Source organism: Maylandia zebra, linkage group LG23, assembly GCF_041146795.1.
Source record: "Maylandia zebra isolate NMK-2024a linkage group LG23, Mzebra_GT3a, whole genome shotgun sequence".
Lineage (NCBI taxonomy): Eukaryota > Metazoa > Chordata > Actinopteri > Cichliformes > Cichlidae > Maylandia > Maylandia zebra.
The window spans coordinates 25824220-25848709 of NC_135188.1; the positions used below are offsets into that span (position 1 = coordinate 25824220).

The window sequence follows — 24490 nt, forward strand, 5'->3', positions numbered from 1 at the left end:
AAATATCTTTTGGTGGTGCAGCGGTTAGCACCATCGCCTCACAGCATGAAGGCCCGGTCCTTTTCTGTCTGGAGTTTGCATGTTCTCTCCAGGTAATCTGGATTATTTCCTCAGACATGCATAGAGTTAGGTTAACTGGTGTTTCTAAATGATAAAATTATAGACTGTGGTAGCCCTGTGATGGATTGGTGACCTTTCCAGAGTGTACACCACCTCTCGCCTTCTGACAACTGGGATAAGCTCCAGAAGAAAATGGATGGATGGATGCTGAGGTCTCAGTTTTCCAATCTTCATGTGCGTTTATCCTGTACTCTGAGCTCTTGGATTACCAGGGTGTAAACAGGTTTTCAAACTCTGATATGATGCCCTTTGCCATCCTGATATGTGCTGGTCTAGTAATAAAAATATGCTTCATGAAACGTCTCAGGTGGAGATATTTACACATATTTTATGTTCAGACACAATTCGTGCCCCCTTTCTTCAAAAGATGTCATAAACTCATATTTTTATTTAAGGTCATTATAATAACACTGCCAAAACTTACAATTACCCAGAAAAAAAGAGGACAAAAAACACTCCGAGAGACTAAATTAGATGCACAACACATCCTCAAGACGCCTGTCTTCAGGTGCGGAGGTTTTACCTGGACGTGCCTTTACTGACACCTGCTGGCTGCTCACAAAAGAAGCAGGTGAGTTTTGTCAGCTCTCGTGTCTGTCGGTGTATTTCTGCCGCTGATGAATGTGCGGCCTTCCGAGGGGGCATCGGGGTGGATTTAGCGCTCGCATCTGACATAAAACCCGCTTCGTGCGCATAAATAGGGCCGTGCGTAAAGACGGCAACACAACTGTTGCGCGTATGCAACAGTTGTCGGCTAATAATATCAGCCTGCTGCGCCTTTAAGAGGATGACTGAGGGGAAACTTAATATCTCTCCATATCGAGCCCAAGTGTGTCTGTCAATTACCAGTTAGAATCGAGAGCAGGACGATTTCTGAATCTGTTCCTCCTTGTTCACCAAACTCTGTTAAGTTTTTCTGTTTTGGTTTTACTAAACGCAAATAGGATTAAATTACGCATTGCACCTTTAAGAAGCTGTCAACAGGATTAGAGTTACGCACAGCGAGCCAAGTGTCCCTCCGGAGGGGTTTTACGCACCGTCGGCATCCAGAAGAGGCACAACTTAAGCCGCACTCCTTCTTCGCTGGTCCTGACACCAAAGGGGAGTCCTCCACGCCACGCGCGACATGGCCGAGATAGGGAAAGGGGTCACCGCCGGGAAACTGGCCATCAACGTCCAGAAGAGGCTTACCAGAGCGCAGGAGAAGGTAAGAATGGTCAACTTTTCATTCAGCCGATCAGCATAGGAGGCTCGCATGGCAGCGGGACACAGTGTCCTGGCGTGAAACTGGATCCCATAACTTTGTACCTTCAAACGAGGGAGAGTTAACGGACTACAAAAAAGGTTTTCTCTAAGGAAAGTTTCAGTTTGGATCAGCCTGTCCCATTAAATCGACTGCAGCGTCGTAATATATTCACCAAACATCCAAACCGCATGTAACTGTATTTCATAAAATATTCAGAGATTTAAAACCTTTTTAATAGCATCTTAAATTCCACAGTATTAATAAATGAAAACCTTGAGTTAAAAGTAGGGCCTGGGATGGCCCTCCCCCTGAAGTATGATTTGAAATTTGATTGCTCCCCCTCAAACTTTTGTTGTCATGTCAGGGCAACTTAGCCACAAGTTACAGAAGGACAAATGGTCCAAATCCCCCTTTTTTGTTTTGGTGCATCATTTTAAATGCTCTTTTCCGGATTATAAAAGCAAAACAATAAGTTTCTAGGCTTGAATGTGGCACAGTAACATTATTTTACCACTCAATGGAACAAAATGTATTTCCAGGTGGAACCAGACTGCTCTTTGTTCCTTTGCTCCTCCAGGTTGAATCTTTACTTTTGCCCTGTTTCCTGAATTACTAAAAAAGCACTTTAAATAGTTTTTACAGTATATGAGGTAAAATCTCCAGTAGCATGAAAGATCTCTTAAAAGGCTTTTAACTCTTAATTAGGTGGAAACTATAAACTGTAGATAAAAGATGGATGCAACCACTTTGACATCACCCAATTGTTTGGAGCCTTTTGAACCCTGAAAGTTAGCATTTAAGCTGTTTCCATGGTGTTTTTAGGAGGCCAGAATTACCATATATGGATGAGAAGTTTGAATGCTGGTGTTATTATCAAACACTGGCAAGCTATGTAGAGTTTAAGGTGGTTTTAAGGGGTAAAAATGTCATATATCATGGAAGCCATCTGTGATTTGTAGTGCTCTAAGATCTTTAACTAATGTGAAAGTCCAGTGTAGCCAATGAATGGGTTTAAAAAGGGTCCAAGATCATATACAAGGGTGCTCTTTGTGGTTAACACCCATTACAATAAATGTCAATCGGCTAATCATTTACTTACTATATTTATCACTCAACTGTTTGCTATTAATGACAAACAGCAGAGTTATATTAAGAGTCTGTAACATATCAAATTGGATCCACTGTACTGTAGAATTTAAAAAGAGTTTAAAATAAACCCCAGAGGTGATTCTCGTGGTTAAAACCCATTTAAATTCCTCACAGTAGATTGAGGGGTTTTCCAAATATTAGCAAGTTAATCCCTTATTTATCAGTCATGGGTCGATTTATGGCACAGTTAGAATACAGTTCAGTGATAGTCTTAAAGACATTTGAAATTAAGGTAAAAATGAGGTGGTTGTGGTATTTAAATAACAATTATCAAACTGCAATATCTCAAAAGTACTTTCAATGGTTTAAACTATAGTTTAAATGGGCTTAAGGGGTAAACTGTCAATAGTTTGGAAGCCACCAGTTACTTAATTAAAGACAATATAGCATTTTGAGATAAAAACAATGTGGATCCAATAGACTGCTTCATATTTAAGTATTTTAGATAAAGGGGTTTAAGGCACAGAAGAAAGTTGAAGTATGAAGTATTTTAAATCAAAGAAACTATTTATACATGCCAGCTACCAGACTGTAATATATCAGAGTGCTTTAAATATACTTAAGGCACAATTGAAAGTGTTTTATGGGGTAAAATCTGAGCCATTGGGATAAATTCCTTATTTTGGGGGAACTAATAGATTGTTTTATATAAGCGTGTTTTCATTAGGTTTTAAACAAGTTAAAGGTCAATTTTACATTTAGAAATGCCCCTTTATGATTAAAATCCTTTAAAATTCCTTAAAATAGATTGAGGGGTTTGTCACATATAAACCCCTCAGCTCGGAATTTATGGAATGTGACATGTCCTAACATTTAATAATATTAAAATATTTTAAATAAAGAAAGTTGTAAAGTATTTCTAAAATATGTCAAATCTGTCTTTTAAGGAGGTTAACAGTATTTCATTGTGATAATTTTTTGTCACCGTGCTTGTAATTGGTTTTTGGTGAGCAATCTAGGTGCCACTTTAAAAGGCTTTAAAGTCTTTCATTAAAAACAGAAAGAAAAGAGGAGAGAAAATAGTTGTAAAAGTGACCAGATGAAACCTGATCAACAGTCTGTGTTCAGCTCTGAGTTATTATTGTCTGCACTAATCACTCTTCTTACTTAAGCCTGCTGAGGTCTTAACCTCTAATCACCTCAGGGCCACACCAGGAGTGCTGTCAGTCAGTCAGTCGTAGAGATTTCATATATACTGCAAATCTCAGCTGCTGAGTCTTCAAGATTGCCTCCCCAAAATGACACAAGCGTGCAGCCACGGTCACTTTTAAATCTAGCCACCACAAACCTTTTGAAGCCATTTTAGTTTTTGAGTCCTAAAAGTTAAAATTTCCTCAAAATATAAACACAACAAATTGTTCTTGAAAATCAGGACCAGAAATTGGGTGAAGAAGTTGTTCAGTGTTGGTAGTAGGGAACTGTGTTAGCTTAGCATAAAGAATAAGGACACAGGCCAACAACAATTTATTCAGTTGAGCAACACAGATCACACATTTTTATTGTCAGGTTTGACTTTGCTTAATCTTCTGCTGAGTGTTACGTGCCAGTGGTGAGAAAAATATAATGTATAGTCCTGGAAAAGCAACAGGAGTTCTCCAGAAAGACCGTAGCTTTCAGTTTTCTGCATTTTTGTTTGCATATTTGTGACACTTTAATGTTTCAGATCATCCAAAACATTTTAATATCAGACAAAGATAACCAGAGCAATTACAAAATGCAGTTTTTAAATGTTGACTTCATAAGGGAAAAATATTTTCCAAACCTACCTGCCCCAGTGTGCAAAAGTAATTGTCCCCAATACCTGATAACTTGTCGCACCACACTTGGTAGCAAGAACTGCAATAAATTGTTTTCATCAGGTAAAGATTTTAAAAGCTGTGGAAGTATAGAAAAAAAAGCTTATAATGTTTCATAAGTAAATATTGTGCTAAGTGAAAGTGGGTAAATTGGCATACAAATAAAACTCATATCTGGAAAGAGCCTAATCTTCATTTGTTTATGTTCTGTCATGTTCTCCTGTTGCAGTGGTGGATGTTTATATTAATCATGCTCAAAGTTTCAGATAATGAGATCAGTCTATGCATAAGTAGCTCTGAAAACCAAAAGCTCAGATGACAGACTACCCTAATTTCTACATTTCACACAGTTATTTTCTGCTTATGGATCCGTGTGATGTAACAGAGAGCACATACCATGGTCATCTAAACCACAGAAGCCCCACCCACTTGCTGTTTGAACCTTCTGTTTGTGAGGAGTAACAAGTCAGAAGAAAACTTTCTTAAAGAGGGAGGAGCTCAAATGACTTGTTTCAGACAGAGGATGCACTGAGGGAGTATGGAATAAGATGAATAAGGATTATTTCAAACCGGGACTCATGCAAAGCCCAGGTAAAAAGGATAAAGAGCTGGAAATGATCAGAATAGGTCCTGATCTTTCTTCTTCTGCAGTGGCTTAATGACACGGACCTATAGCTCGCATGTTCTGTTCTGCTTTGGGATGCCACCCAAGATTAGCTGTCCTGACTCCTCGGGAAATAAAGGAGCAGCTGAAAATTTGGATGAAATATGACTATTTGAGGCTCAAGGAAATGTGTTTAGCTTTGCTAGAGTGTGCATAAAGTGCACCTGAAGATCATGGGATCCAAAACATAAACCAGTTTAACCTGAGGGGAACATAAATGTGTAATTAAATCTGTTGTTATTTTGTCTAGTAGACGCCAACATCAAGCAGCTGGAGTCAGTAGGAGTCCTCCACAGGGGAACACGAATAGAATAACAAAATAACTTCTTATGTTGGGAAAAAGTTTGTCTCATATAACAAGAAAGTTTAAAATGAAATTACATGTCATTATATTAAAAATGGAGCAAATATGTTTTTCGTACTTTTTCATAGCAACACTGGCTATATGGATGCATAATTTAAATGGTGCTGCCCTTCTGCTGTTTGAGCCACCAGAGCCTGATTGATCATTTCTCTTGAATGGACTTTAAATAGCAGCCGCTGCCACTGTCGCTCGCTGCTGAATGAAGTGGCATCCATGTCCTATGTTCCCCGTGTCTGAATGGGAGAGCTTATTTAGGTGGAGGGTACTCTTTAAAATGAGAGAGAGAGATAAAGTCCGGCATGTTCAAGAGAGCTTTCACCTATCAGGCTTCACTTGTGTTAAAGTCATCAATCGGGCAAAGAGTAATCAAGTTAAAATATCAGCACAGGGGTTTTTTATCCAGCTGCAGCAAACTTGATTTGATTGATAAAGTGGCTTTAATTTCTAAAGCTGTAGTCTGTGAATACACCTGATCAGCGACTGAAATTTTATTATATCCAGATCCAACATTCAGCTCAAACACCAATAAATGAAGCAAGCAGACAATGAATTATACCTCAAAGTCAAATTAATCAAATCAAGAGTATTTGTTAAATTGTTTAAAATGGTTTAATAACTATTTTTTATGATTTTATTTTCTAAAAAACTAAAATACCAGCACATATGAAAGTCCAATCAACTTTCTTAATAATATTTCTGGTACACCAGGTACCAGAAATATTACCAAAAAGTCTTTGGCTGATTTCAGTGTCCAAGAGGAAAACATAGTGGATTGCATTTTAAAACACAGGAAATACGTAGTTTGTTTTCTCGAAATTCATCTTGGCATTCATGCAGCAGAAGAAATCAGAAAGACCGCAGCTTTTTCTGTCCCTGAGCTTTCAGTCTTTGAGCTGTGGTGCGGTGAGTAAAGAGGAAGGTCAGAGTATCATCTTCCCGCTGAAGGCTGGCAGCCGAGGCGGAGGGGAGGTGGGGAGGAGGGAGGGACTGGCTTCAGCTGTCTGTCTGCTGGCACGCTGCCCTCCACGCTCGCTTTACGTTGTTAAACTCCAGTGTCTGTCCTCCCATCCACAGCAGAGAGATCAGACTGTTTTTAAATATGCAGACCAAAATCCTGCAGATTGAAACTTTACCTGAAGCAAAGGAAGAAGAGACGCTTGTAAAACTGAGTGATTCTTATACACTCAAAAAATATGAATGTCCAAATCGGTTACTTTGTACGTGTAAATTTTACATCTAATATTGTTACATATGCACAACTTAATGGAATTTGGTATATATTCAGTTTATAACAAGCATATTCTCTTTAATTATTCATTATTTAAAACAAATAAATAAAACCTTGATTTAATATATTTCAAATGCATTTTACTTAAATGTTTATGTTTAAAAAAATTTTTTTTGATGTACTATAGAAATACATAAACCTCAAATGTATACACTGACAGAATACCACCTGTTGCATTAGCATTATGAGCATGCTAGATACGATTAAAGCTTACTACAGTTAATCAAGCCATTAACCATGTGAAAATGGTGCAGAGCTTTACAGAAATGACCCCTTAAGTTGTCCTTTCTGCTGCAGACAAAGCTATGGAAGATTTAAAGCTAAAAAAGCAAAACACAGGCACTTTTTGCCATTGATGAATCAAGATTTTGCACTTTTATCTCAAACTTTTGAGGGACTAACTGAAAATTCTGAGAAAATACTGCTTAAAAGCTCAAATTTAAAGACACACACACACACACTCTACTGCTGCACTTTGGGTTCGACTCGGGTATCGGCCGGGTGCACAGTAATAATTTGATTCGGACCAGCTGGCCCAACAATCCGGAGACTTTCCTGGGTGCCGCCATGACTGTCATAGTGATATAATATCATCCAGTCAGCTGTGATGCATAGCATGCTGGGAAAATTCTCCACAGATGAATCTGTGAGCGTAGTGGCAGTGGAGGTGGTGCTCTTTAGAAAACAGCTGGAGACCTGTTGTGGCACTTGGAGTCAAAGAGGACGCAACCTGTGACACCAACCAGTGCCCTAATGTTTTGTCGACGCCCCCACCTGAGCTCCCTTCTCCTCACCGAATGAAAACTTTATCCCAAATTTCTTCCTAAACTGCTCTACATGGATAGTTATTCCCACCTTTAAGTAATTTTGTCAAACTGCCTGAACTACAAAGTTCAGCGCTACTTTAGTTTAAAAAACAGGCTAAATACTGATCATTGGTTCAGTTTTTTTCCATAGTGGTACCATAACCATACCAACTCTATTTAAGCCGAAGAAAAGATTTATTCATCACTTTTATTCATCACAGTTATTCTAGCATTTATTCAATTTAAAACATCAGCTACTCACTCTGTGATTTGAAAGTTTGTTGGTTTTCTGAACTGTCTGCTTGTACGTGGTTACTTTAAAGACCTCAGTCACCATTTTCTTGTGAATGCTTGAGGCTCAGGTTTCAAAAGCCTTATTGCAGGATCTGGGCTATGATTGAAAATGCTGTTTTCAGGTTTTGAGGCTCTGGACTTGAAAAAACAAAAGATTTGACTCTAAATTGCATTTGGAGTTGGGAAGCAGACTGACAACCAATTTAGTCAAAAGGAAAAGATACAGCAAAATACTGTGATTACACAATTGGCAATAAGGATGAGGAAAAGCATTTTAATTTCCATGAAACTGCTTAAAAAATGCAATGTTAATAGAACTGTTACCTAATGATAACCTAATAATGTGGTTATTCATAATAATAATAACAAGAAGAACTAGAATAATTACTTCATGTGCACCTCCATCAAGTAGTCATGTCCAGAACTTTAGGATCTAAAATATAATTTTTCATTCTTTTCTACATTTGTGCTTCTTATCAGCAAATCAGCCCTTACCTTTTGGCCTTCATCATGGTCGTCTTCATCTTTGGCTTTTGGCCATGAAATTCTAATCAGTTCACCCTCCGGTCTAAAGAGTAAATTTAAAATGTTTACATCGGACTGAAGAAAGACAAACATACTCTGATTTTTATTTTCATATTTTTAAAATATGAAATTTAGAGTTGTTATAAGAAATAATGGGGAAATAATACAAAAATTATTTTAAGAGTGTTTTCATATTTATTTATAGTTTCCTTCCTTCTATTGAATTTTAAGGAATAATGAAAATGGTATCAACAATAAATAAATCACAGTAATTAAAAGACGAAATTCAAAATATACTAAAAATTTAGAGACACTAAATGTTTTAAAATGTGTTTTTCTTTTGCTAAAATGTTACAAAAAACAAAAATAAAACCAGAATGTGAGATTTTTAAATGAAGTATTTAAATGTTAAAGTCATTTATCTAGATAAAAATGACTAAACAAAATTAGTTTATCTTACAAATTAATGCCTAATAATAAGTCCACTAATTTTAGCTCTCTAAAATTAGTAATTTGATTCCAAACTTACCAAACCTCAAAGTTGCCCTGCTTGGCTTGAACACTTGTCCTCCCTCCCACGACTCCCAGCATGCCTTGCTGCTATGGGTGGGGCTCATGGGAGGGTGAATCTATATTTAGCTGCCCCTGGACCTCCTCTTCATCACTCTTAATACCCCTCAAACTCCCTCTGTGTGTGCTCCGGGTGTATTTTGGGGAGGTTGAAACTCGACACCAATATGCAGTGGACAGTAATGACACACATTTGTACATCTGTCTTTGCGAGGACGTTATGCTGCCGTGATTATGAGCCGAAACCTAAGACTGTGTCCTGAAACAGGTCTTTGGAGGTTTGTCCCACTATGAGGACTGACCAAAGTGTCCTGATGTAGTTGGAGATTTGCACAGGTCCTTGCAAAGATAGATAAACCAGCACAGTCACGAACCATTACAGAGCAAAACTCGGGTTTGATTCATGATTTTTTTCTCTACTGACCTGAATGGACCATGACTTTTATGCTTTTCTTCAGCGTGCATGTTTTAGATGAAGAACAAGTTTTTCCTGATGTGTGATGATTATATTCTTGGAGAGTTATAAACAGACTAGTGGGGAAGTCCCCTCTGAGTGTTGATGTTGGTTTGTGTATCCGTCAGAGGATTAGGGCGGCAGGTGGCAGAGGTGTAGGTGTTGTGGATGCTCGTCCATGTGCTTGCAGTCAGTCATCTGATCAGATTAGCTGCTGACCTTCAACTAACAACAGAACAAAAAAACTGAAGCCAAAAGATGTCACTTATACTTATCATTACTAAGAAATTCAGTCAATAAATTGTTTAAATTACCTTTTGAACAAAATAAGAAATTATAAAATGAAAGCACTTGTAGAAACAAATTCAGAAAGTAAGGGAAACCTTTAAAAACTATCTAGAAAATATAACTGAACAATAGTAGAAACTGTTTAGAAAAGATCAAACAACCCAAAACATACAAAAATCCAGAAATTCAATTATTATTAATATTAAAATTAATTAAAAAAACCTTTTAATTTTATTAAAATCATTAGAAAATAAAACTAAAAATATATTTATATGAAACATAAAACAATACATAACTAAAAAGTAGCAAACATCATATAGAAAGAAAATTGAAAAACGTCATTTCAAAAAACTGTCGGGTCACAGGACACAGAGGCTTTGACCTTTGACCTCACACATGCTGACTCTGCCCTAATTTTAAAAGATGCCATAGATGAAGTGAATTCTCTTCTAAAGATGTCTCACACACAGCACTCAGATGTATTGTGATACAGCTGGTTCATGACTTATAGAAGGACTGGAACATGAATCTGTTCTCACTGTTTTGTTGCCATCAGTTTGCTTCCATCTGTGTTCAATTTCAGCTTTTTGTTTCTTTTGTCTGGGTTTTTTTTTCACTGCTTTGCATTTACATTTAGTTGTTTTTTTGTTTTTTTTCATTGGTTTGTGTCATTTGCAGTTTATTTTTAGTCCATTTATTTCTCTGTCTGTGCTCAGCTTGAATCTCTCTTGGGTTATTATGTGTCTCTTTCCTGTCATTTAGTTTCTGTTTGCTGTAGTTTTTGAATCTGTGTCTATTTTTTCATATTTTTAGTTGTTTTGTAAAGTTTTCTTCACTTTGCGCTTGTTTAGTATTTTGATGTGCATCTCTTTTTGTTGTTTTGCATCCTTTGTGAATTTTTCTGGACATTTTTCTTTTCTTTCTGGTTATTATCTTTCGCTTCATTTTTGCACCTCTTCTCTTGCTTTGGGTGTTTTTCGTATTCTGGCATGCTGTTTGGCTTTGGCAGCAAACATTTGGCAGGTTTTTCATGAGCACAAACACACATACTCAAGTCTACTGGTCAACCTCAAATGCATCTTCCTTACAAATGTGGCACCATCTAAACAGGCCATGAAGCAAAGTTACAACAAATAAATAATCGACCAAACAGTAATGTCCGTAATTCTTACATGTGGTCCCTTTGTGTCTCTGCTTCTGCTTTTGCACCTGTCTTTAAAATTTTCTCTGTCCTTTTTGGTCATTTTTCATTTTTATTCTGGCTACTAAACATTTTTTTCTTTACAGTTATTTAGTTTGTACTTTAGTTTTCTTGGTTATTTTCTGTTTGTTTTTTTCAGTTTCAAATGTGGTCATGTTTTGTGTCCATGAAAAAAATTCATATCTTCTTTTTTGGGTTATTTTGCATTTCATCTAAACAGGAACTATTTGGCTTAACTTTTCTTCATGTTTGTTTGTGGGTGTTTTTGCCTCTTTCTATTTATGATAAATGTATAGTTTTGCATGTTTTTGTATCGTACTGTGATGCATTTGCATCTCTTCCAGGTTGTTTTGTGCTCATTTTATACGTGTTTATGTGTATTTTGGGGTTTTTTTGGTGTGTAACTTCCAGAGGGTTCATTAGGGAATCCTGTACTACCCAATTCTTACCTGGGTACATTGCCATGGTAACTAATGGTGTGCATACCTAATCTTCTTGGAGCGGGTTGTAATGAGCATGACATCACTGCGTACTGTGCAATCAAGTCCCAGGTGTAATATTACCTGGAGAATATTTTGGATCTCTTTACAATTAACTGTGAGGGTCTAAAGTTTTTTTCAATAGCATCTAATGTCTTTGTGTTTCCCTGATGAGCATCAGTAACAAAGGTAAAATCATCCATTTGTACTTGTGGACTTTCTGTCAAATTTGCACATTGAGCCTATATTTGAAAACTGTTGTATTCTTTACCATTAAACACCACAAACACCACAAAGGCTGCAACTGAATGAATTATGGGTATATGGTATGTTGAACCTACTACTTAGTAAACTGCTTTCCAACTTGAAATTTAAAGTGAAATTTAAAGTGATTCACTGGCACACAGGTCCCCTTAAGTCCTTGGGCTCCATGGATTTGCTGTGTAAACCTGTTTTAGTCCTTCCAGGACTAAATACCCTAATCCTAATTCTGAGTTCAAGCTGAAATTTAAAAACAAGTTTTAACTCAGATGTCCTCGCTGAAGCTGACACACACAGCTGGTGTTAACCACAGACGTCAACTGGCTATGACAGTGGCCTGAAAATAGACCGCTACATACCTCCACTTATAGATCTAAAATAGCCACAGAAATAAAATGTGTGACTAGATCAATCACCGTGTCCTCTTGTGTTCTCTGCAGGTCTTGCAGAAGCTTGGCAAAGCAGATGAGACCCGAGATGTTGTCTTTGAGGAGATGGTGGCCAACTTCAACAAGCAGATGGTTTGGAGACATTTTTAACTTCCGCACCGCTGATGCTGCTGATGCCCATAAACTGCACTTGTTAATGTCGTAACATATTTTATCATAGTGCTTTATTTTAGTTTATCCTCTAATTAGCATTTATAAATAAATCTGCTTAGTAGTATTTTAATTAGATTAATAATAGTTGTTGAAACTCTTGTAATTTTCCAGTTAATATTAGTGCTAGGCAGCATAGAAGAAACATAACATATTAAACTAAAGTTAAACCTAAGGTCATATGCTTTTTAGCATCCCTAGCACCTCAACTGTGACTTCCTGTGTGATTTACCCTTCACAATAAAGTAACATTAAAGGAACGCATTGTACTTTCTGTTTCAGTGGGAGGTTTTTTGTTTTTTTTTTTTGCTTGAATTTTATAATTGCTTTTACTAATTGTAGTTTTCATTTTTATTTACATTCAATTTTTGTTTTAAACATTGTTGTTGCTCACTGTGCTTCCTGTTTCAGGGAGAAGGCACCAAACTGCAGAAGGACCTGAAAGCATACCTGGCAGCAGTGAAAAGTAAGTTAGCAAAAAGGCTACAAGCTGTGCTTTAACATGTATCATAGCGAAGCAGCTAGTTTGTTTGATGCTGAATTCTCCAGTCGGTTCATATCACTTTTTAAGTCAATTGTAACCAAAACATGCTGCACACAGACACATTTATTATGGTTTCTTGAAGCTTTGATATAGTCTGTCTTTACAAACATTTGTGAAAGAATGGGTCGTTCTAAAGAGCCCACTGAATTTGAGCCTGGCTGCAACAGCATGTCACCATTACAACAACTCAGTTTGTAGATACTCCACAATCAACTGTGAGTGCGGTTACTGCAAACCGGAAGTGTGTAGGAACAACAGAACTCAGCCACAAGGAGATGGTATTTAATTGACTAGTGGACTAGTTGTGCATGTTTCTACTACAAAGAGATGTTAAGTGACCAAAAAATATGGATCAAAGTGATAATAAAGACACAAAAAACAGACTCAACACGAGAACACTGCAAAACAACAAGAGACAAGCAATACTATGAGAAACGAAACAAAATGTAAAATTACAATCAAGAGCGTAAATTATTTTTCTCTGGTCATCTTGTGTGTAATTATGTGTGTTTTTTCTGTTTGTGTTTCAGCCATGCATGACGCGTCGCGGAGGTTGCAGGACTGTCTGGCGGACATGTACGAACCGGACTGGTTTGGCAAAGAGGAGATGGACGCGCTGGCTGAGGTGAGACAGGAAATAAAAACATCTCACCCGAACTGCTCTCTTCTCTGTAACAGCATCTGTTCATTAGCTAAATGATATAGCTGTTTGATTATAACAAAAATATCATAAAAACTTCAGTCTATGGAGGGCCATAACCACCAAAATAACACAAATAAACAATAAAGATGCTATTCCACCAAATATGAAAAAGAAATATAAAACACTTGTGTTCCTGTTTATCTATTTATTTACTTATTTATGTGTTCAATAATTTTTAAAAGGTGGCTGTGGTCCTCCATACATTACTGTATTTCACTTGTGTGACTCTTTCTTCGATGGCTTTTTCTTCTTTTTCTTCCCGCTAACATACTTAATTTCTTTTTCTTAACTGCATGGCTCTCTCCTTCCACCCTGAAGGAGTTGATAGAGAAGGAGATGGACATTAACCTGGAGGTAAAATATAGAAAACTTTGAGTGTGTCCCACAGATCTCATCAGGACAGATTGTTTTAAGAATCAAAACAGAGAGAAAATGTCTTTACTTCTACCAAAAAGCTCAGACTGGTGAGCATTCTTGAATTTTTAAACATATGACCGATGGAAAGTAAAAGCTTAAAACTAATTCTGGTGATCATTGTGGGACACGCTGGTGAAGTAGGGGCTTTTAGTTTGGTTTTAGTGTAGACTCTTTAACAGACTTTACTGTAGCGACATATCCAGAAACAACCTAGAATAGCTGTCTTAAAAGCATTTAGGATCACTTTATTCTGGTCGGTAGCAGATATTTAAAAGTATGCAAATCATCAGAACGACTGAAAAACAACGGCCAATAACCATTTTAACAGGCAAAACAACAACAACTAAACACTGTGTAAAAACTGTGAGCAGCACTCTAAACTGTAGCTGTTCAATGAACAGGATTTCAAGGAAGTACAGGAAACAGTCAGGAAAAGCTGGGAGTTGATATGGATTTCAGTTTACTTTAGTTTTACAAGCCGAGAAAGCTGGAAGCTCATGGGTCCAGGTGAGCCTTTCAAAGTAAATGAGCAGTGACCTACATAAATGCAAATGCAAGGCAGTTCACAGGTTGTTAACCTCTGGAAATCAGATCAATTTTACACTTGTTTACAGGTTAAAAAATGGTCTTTTCATGCAATAAATAGACACAGGGGACACCAAATTAAGTGCCAACCTTTGGAGCGGCAGTACTTCCGATAGCCACTAGAGACTGGCTCCAAAGTGAGTCAGTCCCCAGAGCATGTTAAAATGTGCACCTTCACAGCAGAAATGAGCATGTTTGCAGCCCTCTACCAATGGCATTTTGGTCTTTGTCTTAATATTAATTTAAAAAAGGCCACAGTTACAGTTACTATTATACCACTATAAAAGAAAATAAGTAGGTCCCCCTGAATCATCTACAAATTAAAATGTCAGAAAAAATAGAAGAATAAGTGCCGTGGAGGATGTATGAGTGAGTAAAAAAAAAGAAAAAGAAAGGTAGATGTTTATGTAATTGTGTTATGTGTTTCAGGATACAGACACAATGTGGTTGGATTACCACCAGAGCATCACGGACAAATCTCTGCAGGACATGGACATGTACCTCTCTCAGTTTCCTGACATCAAGGTGAGCATGTTTCTGAAAATTAACCACAGGACAAAAACAACTGCTCATGTTGGCTTTTCTAAATAAAAGGTGTTTGTCATACTGTGTTTGAATAAAACGCAGTGTTTGAAAGATGTAATCAAACACCCACTAAACTTGCAAGTGGATAATAAAAATCTGTTGAGTGTGTAGACGCACTGGGATTTAATTTGAAAATCCGCTTTTCTTGAAACTTTAAAAAACTGATAATTTGCTCCTATATTAAAGACATCTCTTACACATGTAAACACTACTTGATGTTGCATGGTGTGCAGTGTGTCCTTAAAAAAATTGAGGAAACTGGACAAGTCGAGGACAAAAGAACAAGTCTCAGATCTAAAAACTGTCTCTGTCCTGTCCGTAAGTTCACTGTTCACTGAAGCCTCATCAGAAATGGTCTCAGTGGAAGGCTGGCTGTCAAGAAGCCATTTTTAATGAAGGCAAACAGGGAGAAAAGGCTGAGGTATGAAAATTACACAAGAGCTGGACTGGACTGAAAATCAGTGGAAACCGATCTGATGGAGTGATTAATCCAAAGCATTGTCAGTATGTTTGGAGAAGATCAGCAGAGAGGTACAACAGTGCGTGTCTACAGCCATCTGTAAAACACGGTGGAGGCTCTGTCATGGTTTGAGCTGCATTTCAGTCTGTGGTGTTGGAGATCTTGTTAAAATTGATGAATTAAGAACTCAGAAATGTACCATCAGATTTTAATCCACCATGCAAAACCATCTGAAAGCATTTGATTGGCAACAGCTTCATTTTCAGCATGATAGTGATATAGTAGTAGTAAAATCATATCTGGAAATAAAAACACACAGTGGAGCACTATCAGTCATGGATTGGCCTCGACAGAGCACGGACCTCAACATTATTGAAGCAGTGTGGGATCATGCTGACAGAGAGCAGAACAAATGTTGACATAGAATTGTACAAACTCTGTTTTTGCCCTATATGCTGTATTTACATGTATGTTTGCATGTTTCAATAAACATGTCTCTATTTCCTCACAAAATATAAATAAAATAAGGGCTGAGTTGATACTTTTGCACAGTATTGTATGACATTACACCCTTTAAACATATTTAAAGCTGTGTTCTCCTGCAGGCTCGTATAGCAAAGCGCGACAGGAAGTTGGTGGACTTTGACAGCGCCCGCCATCACTTCACCTCCTTGCAGAAAGGCAAAAAGAAGGATGAGGCCAAGATCGCCAAGGTAACCGTCACTGAGAGTGTGTGCACGTTTGTGTGTGTTTGAGCATGTTTAATGGAGCAGTTCAGAGTCTTTGGCTGAAGGTGGACTGACTTTTTTATGTTATATGTAATGGCATCATCAATGTGTGAAGGCAAAAAAGAAATCTTGTATTTCAGCTGGTAAAACAAAACATAAAATTTCATTTGACCTAATCATATTTTACTGATGTGCTAATCAGCAAAAGTTCCTCATCATACTGCAGGAGCACAGCCTTCACAGAGGGTTGAAAAAACACTGCTCTTTACACCACCTCGAGTCAAAGGATCAAAATGACTGTTTAACTAAATAGCGTTTGTTAAACTCGTGGAACCTCTCGCTAACTAAATCCTAATTAACATGTTTGCATTTGTCTTGAATTCTGGTTTGCTTTCTTCTCCTCCCTCCCTCTCTCTCTCTCTTGCATGGTGTGTGTGGTTAGCCAGCAGCCCTGTTGGAGATGGCGGCTCCCAGCTGGGCTCAGGGTTTGATATCAGCTCACCAGGTGGCTCAGACTAACCTCTCCTACAACCAGGTGAAACTCTGGTTCATCACTGACAACCCCCTCCTCACCTTGAAAACTGTAACCCAGGTCCTTTGACATGATCAGCATTGTGAAGCGTGGAGTTATTTCACAGCAACTTGTGACAGACAAGTCGTCAGCCAGTGAGTCAGCTGGGATTCTCCCAGCATCAGATCGATGCTGCCAGATCTGTCGGATACTGCCGGAGTACAAGAAAAGCAGAGGCCTCTGAGAAAAGTAAACAAAGTCGCAGAACTTGTTACTGTTGCTGCATTTCTCGTCCTCTTAGCACAGTATTGTAGATGGCGTAAAAGATTGAGACCTCAGGTCCTATCCACATAGGTCTTTTGAGAAATGCCACTTCTTTAAATGTTTTACCCTGCATCATCATTGTGTAAAACAAGGATTTTCTCAAAAGTGTATGTGTTTATCTTCTTTTTATACATCAGTCTGTGTGTTGTGTTATTGTTTTTATGCTTCTGATTGGCCAACATTTATATACAGCTTGATTTAGATGGGCACACAGTGCATTGGTGTGCTCTTGTCAGTTCAAATAGCAATTCTTTAGCCAACAGGCATATCCTGGGTGTCTCTTCTTTCTGACTCTAATAGTGACCATAATTTACAATTAATTTGGTGTTTTATGCAGTATGACCTGAGACTAGCGACTGAGACCTCAGACTCACCAGGAAAGTGACTTAGTGAGGTCATAAAGGCCCCGTCCCCCCCGTCCCCCTCCGTTCTAGAACAAAAACAGGTTTAAGACTCTTCCGTGGTGGTTTCACTTTTCAGACCTGGAAGCTACATTGATCTGTGGTTACTCATTAAAATGACTCTGCTGATCATGTCTGCAGGCCTTCATTTTAATTTGATTCCCAGTCAGCAGTGTTTGCATTCTGCTTGTGTCATCTACACCCTCGCAGTAGCTCCTGTATGAAACCCTGTACTTGCCTGCATGCTTGTGTGCTTATGGAAAACTCTATTTATTTAGAGATGTGTTAAAGACATTGAAATTTGCCATTATTAACTCTGTGTGTGTGTGTGTGTGTGTGTGTGTGTGTGTGTGTGTGTGTGTGTGTGTGTGTGTGTGTGTGTGTGTGTGTGTGTGTGTGTAGGCGGAGGAGGATTTGGGCCGAGCTCAGAAAATTTTTGAGGAGCTGAATGTGGAGTTACAGGACGAGCTTCCGGCACTCTGGGACAGGTCAAAAACTGTCGATCTTCTTCATCTAAATCTTTTTTGACACCTTAGATCAAATTTTTAAAAATGTGCGTGTGTGCGTGTTTGTAGGCGTGTTGGCGTCTATGTTAACACATTCCAGAGCCTGGCAGGTCATCAGGAGAAGTTCCACAAAGAAATGAGCAAAGTGAGTCAAACTAACTGATCAAATTGAAGTGAACGCTGATCAGTTTGTAATCTACACGCCCTCTGTGCGTCTCCACAGCTCAGTGAAAACCTGAATGACATCATGACCAAACTGGAGGAGCAGAGGCAAATCAAGTAAGCTTATAATATAAAGTTATAATAATAATTTAAAAAAAAAATCAACAACATGCAAAGGAAAGGAGAGTAATGTCCATCACGATGCCCCCTGCTGCAGAAAAGGTGCTACTGCAGCATCAAAGACAGAAGACTGTGCAAAGAGGTAAAATCTGTTGCTCTTTAAGGCATCACCTGGTGGGAAACAAGCTGATGAGCATGAGTGTTTTTCATGCAACCACCTGCTTCATGTCTGAAGATTGAAGTGATGCATGTGCTTGATTTTGGCTACAGACTGTATATAAAAGATCAATCAATCAATCAATCAATCTTTATTTATAAAGCACTTTTCATACAGAGAAAATGTAGCACAAAGTGCTTTACATAGTTAAAAGCAGCCCACCCCACCCTCCAACTCACTCCCCACACTCTCAATACACATATATCCCCCCACCCACACACACATACACACACGCGCACACTTAAAGAGTAAAAATTGGGCTGGGCTCGCATGAGCCAAGTGAGGAAACACTATAACAGGGAGCCGTCTGCACCGGGAGCCGGTCACAGACCGCAGCCTCCAGGCTGGGCACACAGCAGGAGGGAGGCAAAGGAGCCCCCCAGCCAGGCTGAGAGGACCCCAGAGACCCAGCAGCCACGGTCAATAACAGCCCCGGTGCAGAGAGCGCCCTCCGAGGAAACACTGGAGATATGACGCAATACGATATATACAGGGTAAAATGATAAAATAAATAAGAACAGGATACAATATAAATATAAATAGAATAAGAAGATTAAAAAATGAATAAGAATAAAATCAAACAAATATTAGGTAAATCCTAAATTAATAATAGAATAACAGGATAGAATAAATAAGCATAAAATAAATAAACGCTAAGTAAAAGCTAAATTAAAAAGGTGGGTCTTGAGCCTGTTCTTAAAAACATGTACGTTCTCTGCGGCCCTGAGCTCCTCCGGCAGGCTGTTCCACAGACGAGGACCATACCACTGAAACGCTGCCTCTCCGTGAGTATGTGTCCTGACTTTAGGGACAATCAAAAGGCCAGTACCAGAGGACCTCAGGGTCCGCGAGGGTTCGTATGGTAAAAGCAGATCTGAGAGATAAGAAGGCCCAAGACCATTAAGACATTTAAAAACCAATAAAAGAACTTTAAAATCGATCCTGAAACACACGGGGAGCCAGTGCAGCGATTCTAAAACCGGTGTAATGTGGGCCCGCCCTCTGGTCTTCGTCAGCACACGAGCTGCCGAGTTTTGCAAGAGTTGTAAAGTTGAAATATTCTTCTTAGGAAGACCAGAGAGCAGGGCATTACAGTAATCAATGCGACTGGTAATAAAAGCATGCATCAGCATCTCCGTGTTGGCCCGAGAGAGAATAGGGCGGACTCTGGCTATATTTTTTAGATGATAAAATCCAATTTTAGTTACATGTTTAATATGTGGGATAAAACCAAGCTCAGAGTCAAAAATAACACCCAGGTTTTTCACTTGTAGCGAAGGACATAGTGAAAATGCCTCTAATTTAGGCAAGAGTTTCTCTCTCTGAGCCTCAGGACCGACAATTAAAACTTCAGTTTTGTCCTGGTTAAGTTGTAAAAAGTTTTCTGCCATCCAAGATCTTATATCCAAGATACAGTTAAAAAGGGCATCCATTTGTCTGGTGTCATCAGGAGACACGGAGATGTACAGCTGCGTGTCATCAGCGTAACTGTGGAAGTTCACTCCATGCCTCCTGATGACACCGCCGAGAGGGAGCATATACAAATTAAAAAGTACAGGGACTAGAACCGACCCTTGAGGCACACCACATGTCATTTTATGGATCTTAGAGGAGCATGTATCCATACTCACCATAAAAGATCTGTCAGAGAGATAGGAAGTGAACCAGCTGTGTACAGCACCAGAGAGGCCCACCATGTGTTTCAGTCTGTTTAAAAGAATAGCGTGGTCTACTGTATCAAAGGCTGCGCTTAGATCCAGTAGCACCAGGACTGAGAGCTTTTGGGAGTCCCAGTTACATCTAAGATCATTTAAAACCTTTAGGAGAGCCGTCTCTGTGCTGTGGTTCACCCTAAATCCAGACTGGAATATCTCCAGGATCTGTCTATCATTGAGAAAATCAGTAATCTGAGTAAAAACAAGTTTTTCTAAGACTTTACTTAAAAATGGTAAGTTGGATACAGGTCTGTAGTTATTAAAATCATTACAATCCAAATTGCTCTTCTTCAGAAGGGGCCTCACCACCGCCGTTTTAAAGGCAGCAGGGAAGACACCCAACTGAAGAGAGCAATTCATCATGCATAAAAGCTCAGCCTCAAAAAATCCATAAAGTGTTTTAAAGAGTGAAGAAGGAATTGGATCTAAAAGACATGTGGTGGGTCTCACTGTGGAGAAAACCTTCTGAAAGTTCTCAGCATTAACCAGGACAAAGCTGTCCAGTGTCTCCTCAGGTACAATCGAGCCCTCAGATGTGTTTACAATCATATCGCGATTAGATAAAATATCAGATCTGATGGCGCTGATCTTTCCCCTGAAGTGGTCTGCAAACTGCTCACAGAGCGAGTCTGTGGGGGTTCTTTGGGAGCTGTTAAAATCAGGGTTAAATAAATGATCTATGGTGGAAAAGAGGACCTTGGGATTATTTTTGTTAATACTGATTATTTTGGCGAAGTATGAATTTCTTGACTTCCTTAATGTATTATTGTACACTTTAAGTTGCTCGCAAAATATTTGATGGTTGATAGTATTTTTATTTTTCCTCCATCTCCTTTCTGCTGCCCTGCAATTTCTTTTGAGTTTTTTGACTTCTTCGTTTCTCCAGGGTGATGCATGTTTTACGTTAATCTTTTTGGTGGTGAGTGGAGCAACGGAGTCAAGGCTTTTCTTCAGTTTGCTGTTGAAATAACTAAAAATCAAATCGCAGGATGCAGGTAAAATCACAGGGGGATGGGCACAACATCCTCCTGCTTTTCTGGTTGATTATCATTGTCACTGACTCAGAGGTGCTAAAATATAGAATAATAACATATAGTATCTATATAGTACAAAAGCATTCATCTAAGCTGTGCAGGAGTTATCAGGTGCTTCCACCAGCCTAGATTGGAACCTGTATGTGGGCATCCCTCCATCTCTACATTGCAAGTAGGGCTGGGCCATATTATACTGTTCACGGTAATACCGGTATAATGTTAGGCAACGATAGGAAAATGAAATATCGCGATAGAATATGAGTAAAACGCGCATGCGCAGTGCCTTTGTTTTCATACGCACACGGCCGATTGTTGAGTGAAACAAATGAACCAGAATTGGTTTGTAAAAATGGTGCAACTTCAGTGATGTGGAACTGGTTTGGTGTTTGTCCGTCAGATACACGACAAAGCACATTTTTTTGCAGAACATGCAAGCGGCCGTCGTTATTGTTGTATTTGTCGGACTAAGATGCTCTTAAATCTGGGAGTAATCTGGGTCCTAAACTCCGTCGCTTCAGGTCAAACAACACTGCAGCATCACTTAGAGTTAAAAACTGTCTAAATTCTTTCATCTTTAATAAAACGATCAGCATTGCTGCTTTACCAGGTGTAACTATGAAGTTTAACTCCCAGGCATCCATGAAAACAAAATGTATTACATTAAACGGAGTTAGAAGTTAGCAGGAAGCTAGCGGAAGTTAGCTCGCTAGTTTCGCTAGTTACCTAAGCATGATATTGCATGTTCTGACTGAGAGATTTCTGAAAAAATTCAAACGTACAGCTCTGCTATCACTTCCAACATAAATGAAGACAGGAAACTAAACAGCAGTGACGTTTGTAGGGTTACTGAAGTTGGGCTAGCTGGTATATAATGATGTGCTACGTGATCGCTAGCGACACAGCTATGTTAGCATAACATAAACAGTGAAGCTGGAGGACGAACACTAACACTTTTCCACTTATAAAAGTTAACGTTAAGGTTCCTGATAGTTAGAGACAAATTCAGTCACATGGCAGGATGCTGTAAACGGGGCGATCGTGGCTCAGGGGGTTGGGAAGCGTATCCGTAACCGGAAGGTCGCCGGTTCGATCCCCGGGCTCTCTCTCCTGGTCGTTGTGTCCTTGGTGTACTGGTGTTGGCCAGAGGGGCCGATGGCGCGATATGGCAGCCTCGCCTCTGTCAGTCTGCCCCGGGGCAGCTGTGGCTACAACCATAGCTTGCCTCCACCAGTGTGTGAATGCGAGAGTGAATGAATAGTGCCTTGAAAAGCGCTATATAAATCCAATCCATTAATAATATTATTATTATTATTATTATTATTATTAAACGGACCAAACTTCAGTCAGGAGAACAACTGAGATAATCCATCCACAATACAAGGTTAGTCATTAATATACTGCAACAACATGGGAATAGAGCAGCTGCCAGAGAATTCAACATTAATGAATCACTGGTACAGAAGTGGAGGAAGCAAGAAGAATGAGTTTAATAAAGTTTGATTTATCTGACTGCTTTGTTTCGCTTAATGTGCCTTATAATCCCGTGCACCTTATGGTCCGAAAAATACGTACTGCACACTGCAGTTTAATGTTACAAAGCACCTCTTTTTAACTTCAGTGGATATTATACATGGTTATGCTCAGGATATGTCAGCCCATTTCTACTGGAAATGCCTTTTGGTTAAACTTTCAGCAAGGAATTTGCATTTGCACTGTTACATTTTTATAAAGCTTTAATGTACATAAAAACCAGCTTCTTGTTTAAGTGAAAATAAATGGAAGGTTGTCTTTTTGCGCTAGTAATGTTGTGGAGTTGTATTTTGTCTCGCATCAATTATATCGTCAGTTATATTGTTATCGCAAATTTTCAAATATATATCGTGATAAATATTTTTGGCCATATCGCCCTGCTCTAATTGCAAGTACACATTAGAAATTCAGCCAAACTGTTAGTAATAATGAACAAGCTGTGACCTTTTAAATCACATTAAATACTTCCTATTTGTGTTGTTTGATACCCGATAACCAAAGTCTGTGATGTCATGTGCACGCTTTTGAAATCGTGATACAGAGGTTCGTTTAAAGTTCATTGCTGCCTTCTTGTGGACATACCTCAGAACTGCATGTATGGTTTAAATGGTTTTAATGTTTTATTATTTGTGCAGAGTAATTTCCTGTTCAGGTCCTCCCTTGTTTTTCCTCTCCCCTTCATTTTTCTCTCTCTTTCTCTGTCTCTTTCTGTCTTCTCTCAGTGAGGGAGCCAACCACAATGAGTCGGCCAGCTCAGCACCAAAGGTAAAATGAAAAAATAAACAACTAAATAATCCCCAAACACCCTAAACTGAATGTTAAAAGGTTTCATAAAATCTTAAAATGTCAAAAAATAAGATGAATCCTTTTTTTTTTTTTTTAAATGTAACAAATCATTAGAGGAAGTTTTGCTGTAAACGTCTCTTTAAAATCAACTTAAAATGTGATTAAAATGATAATTGTCTCTATGAATGTTTGAATGTGTTTGCACTTTAATTAGATTGTCAGTTGTTAGTTAGTATTTCATTTTTATGATGATTAACAAACAAATTTGTGAAAAAATGAATTCCCTAACCTCTAAAGCAACATCATATTGCGCGCGCGCACACACACACACACACACACACACATTACTTCTGTTTACTACCATGCCTGTGTCTCCCTCACTGCTTTTGCATGTGTGCGGTGCTGTGTGATTTCGATTTAACGCCTCCTGGATGTACAGAGGTCTGCTCCGCCTCCTGGCCCACCTCCCAGTCGGCCTCCACCAAGAATGACGCCATCTCCGAACCATCAACAGCAAAATGTCAGCCCATTTGAGGATGAGCCCTCAGTGCACGACACTAACACAGACTCCACGACCACGACGCTGCAGGTCAGGCTGACTGCAAATGTCTATGTTCTGGGTACTTATAAAAAGATCCTGTATGACTTTGACAGAAATACCTTGTTAGACTAGGTCCGGGAAGATAGGAAGATAAAGTCACTACTGAGTAAAACACACTGATATGTGTTTCCATTATTAACAGGAAACTCGAGTTTTACAGTATCTGAGTGAGGAAAAAAAGGCCTGGGGTAAAGCCCTGTGGAACGCTGTAATCCCAAACCTGATTCAAAATCACTGTTAATTTAGTCTTAATGTTAGTGTTATCTTTGGTAATAAAGTGTATCCCTGCAGAAAGACAAATGCAGACTGAAAATGACAATGTCAAAATGGCACCTTATTTACTAATCTAATAAAAAAAACAACACAGAGCGCTGCACAAAGAAGGAAGGAAAAGTTTAAATCTACAAACACAGAGAATCAGTAGAAGAAAACAAAGCATATACAACAATGGCCTGAT

General features: G+C 38.7%; 1 protein-coding gene across 8 annotated transcripts in view; it reads left to right on the forward strand.

The window, feature by feature from the left end:
• Nucleotides 1-781: 781 nt before the first annotated feature.
• bin1b (bridging integrator 1b) overlaps nucleotides 782-24490 on the forward strand; it is a 28678-nt gene continuing 4969 nt past the window's right edge. The window contains exons 1-14 of one of the 8 annotated variants that reach the window (XM_024799213.2): nucleotides 782-1327; nucleotides 11946-12026; nucleotides 12516-12570; nucleotides 13179-13273; nucleotides 13670-13705; nucleotides 14783-14878; nucleotides 16004-16111; nucleotides 16569-16661; nucleotides 17765-17850; nucleotides 17938-18013; nucleotides 18092-18147; nucleotides 18248-18292; nucleotides 23369-23411; nucleotides 23872-24021. In XM_024799213.2, the coding sequence (XP_024654981.2) occupies nucleotides 1247-1327; nucleotides 11946-12026; nucleotides 12516-12570; nucleotides 13179-13273; nucleotides 13670-13705; nucleotides 14783-14878; nucleotides 16004-16111; nucleotides 16569-16661; nucleotides 17765-17850; nucleotides 17938-18013; nucleotides 18092-18147; nucleotides 18248-18292; nucleotides 23369-23411; nucleotides 23872-24021 (1101 nt within the window). In that variant the 5' untranslated portion in view covers nucleotides 782-1246. The remainder of the gene's footprint in view (nucleotides 1328-11945; nucleotides 12027-12515; nucleotides 12571-13178; nucleotides 13274-13669; nucleotides 13706-14782; nucleotides 14879-16003; nucleotides 16112-16568; nucleotides 16662-17764; nucleotides 17851-17937; nucleotides 18014-18091; nucleotides 18148-18247; nucleotides 18293-23368; nucleotides 23412-23871; nucleotides 24022-24490) is intronic. The other 7 variants (XM_076880367.1, XM_024799215.2, XM_024799216.2 and 4 more) reach the window with 7 other exon arrangements.